General features: G+C 35.2%; 1 protein-coding gene across 1 annotated transcript in view; it reads right to left on the bottom strand.

The window, feature by feature from the left end:
• SHISA8 (shisa family member 8) overlaps positions 1–12,300 on the bottom strand; it is a 27,326-nt gene that overhangs the window by 4,994 nt on the left and 10,032 nt on the right. The window contains exons 2-3 of the mRNA XM_072420201.1: positions 6,474–6,595; positions 2,457–2,606 (exon numbers count right to left, since the gene is read on the bottom strand). Of these exons, the coding sequence (XP_072276302.1) occupies positions 2,457–2,606; positions 6,474–6,595 (272 nt within the window). The remainder of the gene's footprint in view (positions 1–2,456; positions 2,607–6,473; positions 6,596–12,300) is intronic.

Genomic DNA, 12,300 nt, shown 5'->3' with positions numbered 1-12,300 from the left:
CTCTTCCCCATTATTCACTTTGAGATCATTACAAAGAACAAGAGAGGACTCTTTGCGTCTGGAGGAAAAGAAGTTTAAGCTCCAGATAAGGAAGGGATTCTTCACTGTAAGGTCTGTGAAAATGTGGAATGGGCTCCCTCAGGAAGTAGTTTCAGCATTTACTATAGATTGCTTGAAGAAAAAGCTGGATGTTTTTCTAGAAGCTCAGAATATAACTGGGTATTAGGATTTAAAGTAAAAATAACAGTGACTGTTGATCCAGGGAACATCTGATTGCCTCATGGAATCAGGAAGTATTTTTTTTTCCACGTTGAAGCAAACTGTACCAGGGTATTTTTTTCCGCTGGACCAACTATGTCCTATAGAGTTTTATTTCTGGGATATGTTTACCTCCCTAGTGGTTGAACACGATGGACTTATGTCTTTTTTCAACCTGCCCCAGTGAATGTTTGATTGTTTCCTGTTAGCTTGTGGTTAGTAGGTTAATTGGCTTGATTTTGCAGAGAATACATAACCACTAATGAGTACTTTTTATCAAATTGTTTGTCAGATCTTGTTTATTTCTCTTAGTATGCTTATTTGTAAGGCAAGTTATTAGGGTGTAAATAATAAGCAAAATATTTACGGGGCACTCTCTTCATACGGAAAGAAAATAAAATACTTGTGGCACAGTTGCATGCATAGCCTACATTACTGCAATACTACCAGTGTATGTTTGTTTAGAAACTCTCTCAAATGGTTAATTGAGTATATGAGATATTTATACTTAATACTAAAGTTTTGGCACAACAATGTTCATCTGTATGAATTGGCCTTTGAGAAGCCTAGGAGATTGCAAGTTAATAAGCTAAACACTATTCCTTTTTCAGTACACAAACTAACAGTTTTCCATTAAAGTGGAGCTTAACCCACTGATTTAACTGTTACCTAAAACAATTGCATTCAATGCTATTGTGACAGCTGTGCAATTTGACAATTGTCCACTAGGTGCAAAAATGAGTCATTTTTTTATTGGGAACTGAAACCTGGAGATTTGAAAACTTGCCTGCGATATTTCAGAAAAATTAACAGGGATTCATTTATAAATAGTGTCCTTAGAGTCCATGATAACCTACCCTCTATGAAGATGGCCCTTGGTTGAATTGGAAATATCAATTTCTTATATCTTATAAACTAAGATGTGTATAACCTGACAGAATTGGGGAAGTTGTAGGATAGTGACTAGAACAAAGAGTTGTATGAGGATGGCAAGAGTTATTATTGATGTGTCAAATTAGATTTTTATTAACCACCTGGGCGTTACACTGATGTCTAGATTTCTGTTCCAAAAGCGGTACACTGTTTTTCATGAAATTTTTTTTTTTAAATTGTAGACCTGTAACTTACAGAAATATGTCCGAACAGGGTTCTAGTAGATATCATGAATATAAAAAAATGTTTGAAACACAATCATGTAAAAAAAAAAAAAAATACTTTTAATAAAATTAAATAAAAGACCCAAAAATCAGCTTAAACAAGAATACATAAATAAATGAAAAATACTGAAAATGCGATAATTCGGTATACTGTATAGTAATATATTTTTCTAAAACACCTCCCTAGTGTCCAACAGTCCAACGTCACATACCTATAGACAAAACCACATAAATATATTTTCTATTATTTTGTATTGGATTGGATACAGGACTTTGTATCCAATCCAATAAAAAATGAGAGTTTAAATTTACCAATTACATACTTTGTATTTATTTTGAATTATTTTGTATTGGATTGGATACAGGAGTTTGTATTCAATCCAATACAAAATGTGTTTGAATGAGTTTCAGTTTGAATTTCCCGCACACGCGCCGACGTCATCGTACCCGCCAACGTACACGCTACGGAGGGAGAAGAAGCCGGCCGGCTTCTTCTTCCCGGAGAGGGCACCCGACGCTGGAGATCGACGCTGGAGGACGACGCTGGAACACGACGCTAGATGATCGTAGCGGGACCGGGTAAGTGATCGATAAACCCGAACTTTTCTCATTGTATTTTCATACAGTGAGAAAAGTTCGGGGTTATCGATAATTGTAATTATTTTAAACCCGAACCAAGGTTGGGGTTATCGCTCGGGTGGTAATGACGGAAAGTATAAAGCTACCCAGAGGAATGATTGATCAAATGTGTCCAGATTGTATCACTCTATGTTTATTTGTGATATAATGTAGTATTGTGTTATTTATTGTTTTGTATCCATGTATAAATACAATATAATATTTTATATGGACCACCAAGAACTTACAAGAGATTTTATTGTTGAATAAGTATTCATAACTATTATTTTAAATGTGTGTAATTTTCATTAAAGTAATTTTCTTACACCATGGCAACTACAAATCTAAGCAGAAGCTTTTCATTGTAGGGAAAGTCTTTTGTGTGTGGTACATTTTTATTTTTTTCATAATTTGAATTCTTACCTGATGTTTTTATTGTAGCATATTTTGGGAAATCTTGGTCTTGCAAGGGCATCCCAGGAACTATTTGTGCTCTGTTGTTCTGAGTCAGAGGAATACCAATCTGAGGTGTCAAAGGTGATGTCAGTCCCAATTTACTGAAATGTGTGTGATCTGTTCAGATTTAATATACATATCAGTTTAGACTGCAGAAATGTATCTCTCACTGAACATATAAGCAGTTTTCTTTAATGTGCCCATGCTCTTCTATTTAAAATTGTGCTGTATATTAATTAATTCATAATGATAATCATATTGCCAAATTGCTGATTTTTTTGCTGCTATCTAGCTAAAAGCATTCAAAGATACTATTTTCAACATATTTAGGTGCCTAAAAAGATCACTGGATCCACTAAAAACAGATAAACCAAAGCATACATGTGCATATCAAACAGTTGTTTTACACTGTTCTAAAAAACAATTCTAAACAATAAACATTTAACATTCAATGCAACCTCGTTATGATGAATGATCTATCCTGATTTTTTGGACTTTAAATGTCAATAGTGATTTTTTTAATAGTAGTGTAGTAGGCATGTAACTTACATAAAATGGCTGTCCTAATGCTATTTATCAAGACTGCTAGGCAGTGTAAAACAAATAAAATAGAACTTTTTTCAATGCAGTTCACAACAAAGCATGTTACATGTGTGTAAATCTTTTGACACCTACTGTACTGGTGCATTGGGGTGCCATTCTAAATCAATGGCATTACAACAGGCTGCACAGAGTGCCACCTGTTACCACTGTAGAAACACTTCCCAATAACCTTGCATATACCCTAAAACAGTGGTTCCCAACTTTTTCGGACCCACTGACCACTAAATGCAAGGACTCCCAACCAAGCATGCGCAGGGAGCTGTGTGTCACTCAAAGGGGAAGAAACTTCTCCCAGAGTGACCTAATAATGACAGAACCCGCCCACTCTCCCATTGCAGGTCTGAGGGTGGGTTATTTACAGAGACACAACCCGCCCTACATTCTTTACTGGAGACATGGTCGGCAGCTCTAGCCAGTGCGCCCCCCTTCAGCCGGGTCAGGAGAAGGACCACGCTTGGGGGGGCACACCGGCCAGAGCCATGCACCGCCCAGAGCCATGCACTCACATCTGCACTCACCACTTCCCCTGCACCAGGGATGGGGTCTGACCCAAGCTCCTGGCTCACCTACCAACCTTCCTGACCAAACCCTGAGGGTTCTACCTACCACAACACGGACAACCCTGCAACATTTTCTGTTTGCCGTTCCCCTACAATAGGAATTAGCCAAAACCAGTGCATCCATCACCTCTGGGCTAAGAAAACACCTCCAAAATTTTGGAACGCAACTCAACCACGTTGAACAAAAAGATGGAGGACACTATTTCCACAGTCAACCACAATTCAGACCAGATTACTACAATGGACAGCCAGATTGATGAATTGAATCTTAAAATTGACAATTTGTTGAACAGATCTTGCAGGGGCAATTTTTCCATAGGGAGCTTACAAGAATTGGTCCACAAGCTGCAGGAGGGGACTAAAAAGTTTATACATACTCTAGTGCTGGAAAGTGCAGAATCCTCACTGGAAATTGACCGGTCCACATGGCTACTACACAAGGACACTTCTGCTTCTTTACCACTAGATGGTACCCAAGCTCCACTATATCCACTCTGAAATGTTTTTTCACTCACTGGTTTTTGTTTTAAATATATTTTTATTGATAAAGTTTAAACAGTAAACAAACAATTGTATACAACTTTGCAATACAAATATATATGAATATTAAGTAAAAACAGGAATATACAGGGTAATTCTGTTGAGTAGTGAAAAGAAGTGTTGTGATGCAAACAATTGTAATAAACAAACATTCTAATATCTGTGATAATGCAATTCAGTTTTAACATTTGCTAGTCAGACAGGAGTAAATGGCAGAAAATAACTCAAAATACACATTAGAAGATTATAGGAGGGTCGGGTCGGGTCATTAAGCAATTCTCTTTCCAAATACATGTTGTGTGGTGAAAACAGTTATACAGTTTTGTTTTATTGGGAGTATTTAGTGTATCAATAAAACTTCAAAAAAAGTTTCAAAAAAATTGTGGGTTTTTGTTTCTTTATGCAGTATAGCTTCCACCCATTCCATTTTGAATAATTCCTATAGTTTAGTTAGAAAAAAGTTCATAGTTGGGGGCGCAGCGTCTAACCAACAGTGAAGAATAGTTTTTCTTGCTACTGCTGATAGTAATCGTGCCAGACGCAGTGTCCCCTTGGCAAACCGAACATCTTGCATTTCCATTGAACCGAATATTACCCACTCAGGGGTAAATGGGATATAATTCAGGGGTTGTTTGCAAACATATAGCACAACCAGATTTTTTTTTAATTTTTTCAGTTTTTATACAAAAAAAAAAAAAAAAGAACATTACAAATAGTATAAATTCACATCATATACAATAAGCTACAATCCAAACAACATAACAAACACAACACAAATAAAAACCAATATAGTGTGTCACAACATTTCTGCGTACAATTGCATTAGGTTGGTAGTGTACTGATATGAGCCTTGAACATACTAGCTACCACCAAACAAATAAAACAAAATCGTATCCCTCTGGATATTACCTAGCAGCTGTTCTACTAATCAACAGGTCAAATATGAAGAACAGGAATAGAAACCCCCTCTAAAATTGTTGAGTACTGTTGAGTACAACAGAAAAAAATTCAATGGTCATGGTTTACTGGATTACAATCCCTTAGCACCATATTCTAACTGCTGGTGATTTCCATACTATTGTTGTGTTTCAGGAAACAAGGGGGTGACCCCCCCTTTCTTTTTTAGCAGTACTGTCAGGTTTGCACTACCTAGGTGCCTACCCATTCCATTTAGTTTGTTCAGACTGCCTTTACAATCTCTTTCCTCCACCTCTAAAGAGAGGCAGGACTGGGAAACAGTCTATGACATACTCAATAATTGCACAGAGAGGGAAGAGAATAAGGAAAAGGCTCCACAATGCCACTGTTCCTCCTTTCAGTAGATGCATTCTGGGGTTAGAATTGGGGCTGAATGCATTGTGCTGTTATCTTCTATTCCTTTGATGTCCTATTGGCTGTGACAGCTCTATTAGGATTCCCCAGTTGCTCCTCACAAGCTGTTCTGCTGGGAGCAATGTGCAACTCCCCTAATTTTGAACAGCATGAGCAGCACACCTGCCTGCAAAGGGAAGAGGCACCAGCAGTGTACATACTCATTCTTTTTGCCATCTTGTACATTACTTTTTCTGAATGCCATTATGTTTTTCACTTACTTGATACACTGTTCTCTATGTCACATTCTGCATATGCCATTCTGTATGTCAGCCACACTGAAACTGTGGAACATTTTTTTTTAGGACAGCTTTAGGACAAGAACGGCATGCATGCAGCATCCCTTTTTGGTACCAATGTATTAGTGCACTCTCTTAAACCTTATGCATATCCATGTCAGTCAACTGGATAGCTCCAAACAATTCCATATCACTTAGAACTGTCCAGGAATTTAAACAAGATCCAGGGTTCCTGTGGATCCAAGCGATGCCCCATACCTGAATGTTTAAATTCTTAACAGGGTTTCCCCAAGACCTGAAAGTTTTTTCGAAGGTTCCTCCATTTTTAAAAGGTTGAGAAACATTAATCAAGGGACAAAAAAATTCTAACACAGTGAGTATGTACCATTGAGGAAAATGTTTTTTTAACTTCCTGCCTCGGAAGTGCAAGTTGGTGGAAATCTTCCAATCTATACATTTAGTATATGTGTGTGTAGCAATTCCATGACTAAATACATTTGTATTAGTTAACAAGGTATTTGCGTGAATTTATATTTTTTGTATCACAGGAAATAGGCAGAACATCAAACATCAAAACTACCTATAAGTAAATGCCCTAGTATCTGTACATAGAAATACGAGATAAGTTTACATAAGCAATGCAAAAATAAGGAGGCATTTTGTTATCTCACCTATACTATTCCGTGGTGATATTCGTGGTATAATCTCTGTGATTTGGACCTGTACACTGCCTCGATGCCCATCACTTAGGAAGTCAATCTGAGCTGGTTGCTTCAAGAGATCGGTCAGAGTTCTAAAAACAAACACACAGGTAACATTTATTAAATCTTTGCATATCAGGAAAAAAAAAATAATATTTAGTAATGATGTTACCATATTTGCATTTATTTTTTCATTTACCTCTTTCATATTCAGTTAAACTGCATCATGGGACAATGTAAATATTTCACAAGTTCAAAGAATGCAGTAATGAAAATATTTAAGTGTATCACTTTTTCATTATGAGGGATGTGGCATGTTTGCAATAATTATTTTGGTCAGCCAATAATTTTTCATTTTCCCATTATTAAAAAGAAATGGATAGCAACATCCTATTTTGTGGGTCCCATTGCCTTACAGCAGTCCATATACACAATACTAGTGTTAGCCTTCCAGTGGAGAGTTCTAGGGGTTGATTAGATTTTACTGTGACCTAAAAAGAACAGCTAATTAGGTATGTGACACTAACCCTCTTGACATTTGATGTCCTGAGAGAAAACTTGTGGTATTAAAAAAGTTTGATTCTAAAACTAACTGCTAAGATCCCAAAAAAGGGGTTAAAATTACAAAACAATCCCAGCTAGCAGAACACATAATTTTGCTACTATAGATTACCAATACAGAACAAAGGAATGTACCTGAAGGAAAAAGGATGACAGAAAAAAAAAATAAAACAAAAAAAAAATTTTTTGATAGAGAGCTAACCCAGTCCTAGTAAAGTGACTAAACTTGCTGTACACCCTGAGGTGAAATTGTGGTGGATATTTATCACAGTTACAAACTTTTCCATTATTACCAACCAAAGATGAACAAACGTGGCAGAACATGAGTCCCAGTTATTTCTATCCAGTGACAAAGTACCTTCTTCAACGTTCACATATGGCTATTACATCACTTACTGGGGGATGACTATCAATAACATCTCAGAGTTATCCTGTTAGTGGAAAAGGGAAATGCACTGTTGTGACAAATAAGGTGACCACTCTACTAAGTAATGTTGTGTACTTATAAAACACTGAAGGGGTTTGCACAGGGTTGTATAAAATGGTCTATACTCTTCTTGAAAAAGATATCTGGAAAGGCCCCTTTGAGGCAGAACTGCTCCTTACACTCCCTGGGTACTACAAATATCTGGCCAAAATGTTAAACTTTGTATTTACAGTTGCAAACAAACTCTTGCAAAAGCCTAGTGGTCTGTGTTTCCGATTATTGCACATGATTATATTTTAAGTAAATTAAAGGTCAATTGCTACTTTACTAATGAGCTCATGGTGGCCCAAACTACAAAACTCTTAAGTGGCATTTCACAAGTCGTGTTTTTCATGGATACATCATTATTTGCCTAATGACTTTACCATTAATTGTTATCTATATGATGCCTATTCCTTATCCTCTGTAGTAGGAGATAAGTTCCCTCATACCCCTATACATAACTCTACTCTTGTTTTCCTCTCTTCCCCCTCTTTTTGTGCTTTTTTGCTCTGTTTTTTTCTAATCTGTGTTAAGAATACCCCCACATTAGGGATAAGACTCTTGACAAACAGACCTCATTCTCAAGTTTGTTCCTTGTATCTCAACACATTTTAAATGTAACTTTTATATTTTACTTTTTCATTCAACCTCATTCTGTTTTTCAACACATTTAATTGAACAAAGCTAAAATGGTTTAGATTTACAACTTTTGCAGGTACATTTGTCTACAATCAGTACACACCTTAGTTTCTATTTATAAATTTTTCCTCATTTGTCTGAATTTGCTGACAGATGGTCAAATCTCTCTGAGCCTATCCTTTCAGTGCCTATTAAAAATAATGACTTGTTCTGCCATATGTTTCAATTTATATCCTATTTATTTTGTTTCATTGAATGTAACAAAATATTTTTAAACTTACAAATATATTTCAATGTAGACCAGGGTACATAGCATATGAGGCATGCACTTGATTGATGTAGATTCAATTCTGTATTTGTTTTGTTTATTTTTAAGCATGTGGTTACCCTGCTAGGTTACTTAGTTGAACAGACTCTCAAAAATTCTCATTCCATAATCCAATGGTAAAAAAACACATACAAACCCTCACACCATAATAATAATTAAGGCACAAAAACACACAATCAAAGAACTTGTGAAAACAATAAAAGGTGTTTTTTGTACTTCATATTTACAGTTTTATAGTTAAACATTGTGCATTATATGAGTCAAAATACAAAATGTGACCGGGAGATAGTTTTGTTGTGCGGGAGGAAGTTTACATTTTCACCAGGTTTCTGTAATATCAGTGCCTGATCTTGAAGAAAAAATTCTAGAGTTTTTTGTTTTATTAATTTAGTCAATGTAGTCACATTTGTTATTTAGGCGCTCTTTAATATTTAGTCAGTTTAGTCACATTTGTTATTTAGGCGCTCTACAACAATTCTAATACTCTAATTCAAGTTGCTTTGGAACATAATATTTTCACAAAATTTTATAGGAATGTCTGGGTAAGCCATGGGAAAATTTCTCAAAGGAATTACAACATTTTTCCTTTTTTTTAGACATTTTTAGACATGAAAACTTAAAAAAAAAATACCATTTCATTCTTGCATGTAATTATTGCTTGCTGATCTAATTTCAGTTAATCGTTCAGTCTATATTTTTTGATGAGTTTTGGGAAGAATGGCTAAAACTTTTTTTCATGTTAAAATTCATAACTGTCTCATCTTGTCTCTTAAACAATATTTGAAGTGAGGCAAAACTCTCAATATTTAGAAGACATTCTCTCAGATAGGTGTCATCTTAACAACTTTGGTTTGAGTTGGTTTGCTGATTGACCTCTTGTCTCATCTTGTTTTATGTCACACAGACAGAAATAAAAAAGCACCTAATCTCTCTCCATTCTGCCCAAAATTATAAAAAGCAAACTTTGTTCTAGATAAAGGAAGAGGAAGAAAAGAGCTAAATTCCTCTAGCGCTTGTTCTCTGTGTGTTTAAATCCAGCCCCATATAATTAAATTGAAACTAAAAGAAATAGGCTAAGTGGGGCTTTTTGGCATAGAATTAAAGAGGTTTTACTTAAGGTTGTATAGCATCCAACATACAGAGTTCAAGATATATATATATTAATGGGTATTAGTGTAACAAAGTGTTATAAAGATTATTAAAAATATACATTTCAATATTAAATAGTATAAAGTGTCTATGAATTTAAGGTAAGTGGCATATGATTTATCTGTGTCTTAGACCAGTGTTTCCCAACCTTTCTTAGTCGCGGCACATATTTTACAATTAGAAAAATCCCACGGAACACCACCAAAAAGTCAGACACGTAAATTAGCTACCTGCTGCCATCTAGTGGAAGAGTTTTTTTTGGTTCTGCCTATAAAAACATGATAGAATTGTATAAAAGGATCTTCTATAAATACTGTATACATGCTTTAATTTCACAACTGAACCACAACCTTGCTGGGCACTGACTACATCAATAAATGACCATTTAAAAAATGCAAGACAAGGAAAGAAGATAATTTTTTATCCACCAATGTAAAGGCGCTTTTCACTACTGAATGCAAAAATAATGGTGCGCTATTCCTAAAAAAAAAATCCAGATACCAACAAATGTTATTTAAAGGATTTATTTATGTCGTCTATGCATTGATCTGTACTTTTACATCAAATAATGAAATGAAGAAGATTGTTGAGCCTGGGGTGTTCCTTTGAGTGTTTTGTTATTATTACTGCAGAGAATAGTTAAAAGATCAGAAGAGCACCATGACCTGAATTTGACAGGACATGTGACCATACCACTCATTATTATTTATAGAATTCTATTTCATATACTTTTTCTTTCCATGTATCTCTTTGCTTTTACTATATATTGCTATGTTTCTATCTCACTTTGTTGCAACAAAACACACACAAAAATGCACAGCTCAGCGTAGGAAGCCAGAACACCTGACTCATCTCCGCTTCCCTTGTCGCTGCTGGCAATAAATTAGCTCCCTCTCACCTGGCCAAATACGATGGCCAAAGATTGAAAGGAAGAAATAAAATGGCAGTGTATTTAAAAAACTCAAACAGGTAAGGTTATTTAATTGCAGAAGGGACTTTGTCTGCCCTTCTACAATAAAAGACCTAACTTGTCGCAATTTTTTATTTCTAGCATTTGGTTTAAGTCTCCCTTTACATTATATTACAAAATTTTCACGTAACATGATTTCTTATCACTTTCTCCTCTTACACTTACTAAGGGTACACTTTCTAGTGTAGCACAGAAAAAAAAAAAAACTCTTGAGATTTTCAAGATGTGATAGCGATTTGTGGACAATATCTATTAAAACATTAAAAAATTTGTATATATCCTACAGTTATCACAATTAACAGAAGTAAACCATTAAAAAATAACAAACACTTTTCAAATTGCTGTCACATTTAAAAAAAATTTGTTTTTTCTGTCTTTTTCGTTGTTAGTTGAACAATTATTATATATTTTATTAAAAATGTTTCAGGAAATACTTACAACAAAGACATTTCAGGTGGAGCATTTATGCACTTTGTGGAGTCTGTGCATTCTTCCTTACATGAGTGCAACAGCACTACAAGATAGCAGTAACAAATATGATTTCTTTAATACCTGGGTTTAAATATTCTTCATAGTACTGTAAATCGTAGACTGAGTTCAGACTTCAAAATATTTTTTGTCATAGTCCAAACCTCTATGGGTGAACAAAGCTCCCAGAGTAAAACTAATAACCTTAACAGCCACTAAACATAAAGGATTATTGGATTCAGTTCTCGGATGTTAGATAATATTTTAGGGCTTGATCAATGAAAATATGACAAATTCCAAAAGGTACCACATTATGGTCCCAACCTGCAAAAGATAAAATGTATCCTCGCCACCAAAACTATTTACCCTGGCAAGACTAAAGTAGACATGACAAACGTCTTCTAAAAAAAGTATTCCAATCCCTAATTGCTGGTCCTATCATATCCCTTAAAAAATGGTAATATTTAAAATCAATACTTCTCTATTTCATTCAAATGCATCTTAAATAGACCGAGATCAAGTTAGGAAGGGTTAAAACATATGTCAGTTTTTTTTTTCTTGTCTTTCAATCATTTGGGATATTTGCCTTTTTGTTTCTGTCCTAGAAATGGAATAGGAATGTATTGAAATAAGAGAATTCTGTGTGACTAGCTAGAGTCGAGAACCCACTTCATGGGCGTGTGAGTGCTGTTAGGAGACTTACCTCTGTGGATGGCAGGAACTGGAGACAAGTTTATTACATAATTGACAATAGCTCTATAATACTCATTACCAAAACATGGAAAACATATACAAAGCTCTGTTTTCTCCATAATCATTAATAATGTGGCTATAAGTCCACATAAGGTATGGCCCTTGAACCAGCATTAGGGATATAGTAGAAGACATGTGCTGTATTTATCTCTACATTTCTTACAGTCAAGTGATCCATCCATTCCCCATCTTTCATCTTACAATTTAACACATCTAGGAGTTTACTAATACAGATTTTAGCCAAAGAATTACCTCCTACTCCTTGGTTGTGTAATAATTTGCACAAAAAGCATTAATTAGGATTTTAGGATTTAAAACTTACAACCAGAAAAATATATAAAAAAATGATTGAAATGTTATATGGGATTTAAAATGGACAGCCAACAAAAGGAAACCAATAAACATATTGCCCCTGATTCATAAAGCAGAATCGGATGATCGCTCGCGCATTCGTATTCGC

This window comes from Pyxicephalus adspersus, chromosome 8, assembly GCF_032062135.1.
Source record: "Pyxicephalus adspersus chromosome 8, UCB_Pads_2.0, whole genome shotgun sequence".
Lineage (NCBI taxonomy): Eukaryota > Metazoa > Chordata > Amphibia > Anura > Pyxicephalidae > Pyxicephalus > Pyxicephalus adspersus.
The sequence above is the reverse complement of the archived record's forward strand: the minus strand, read 5'-3'. Positions and strand labels throughout refer to the sequence as shown.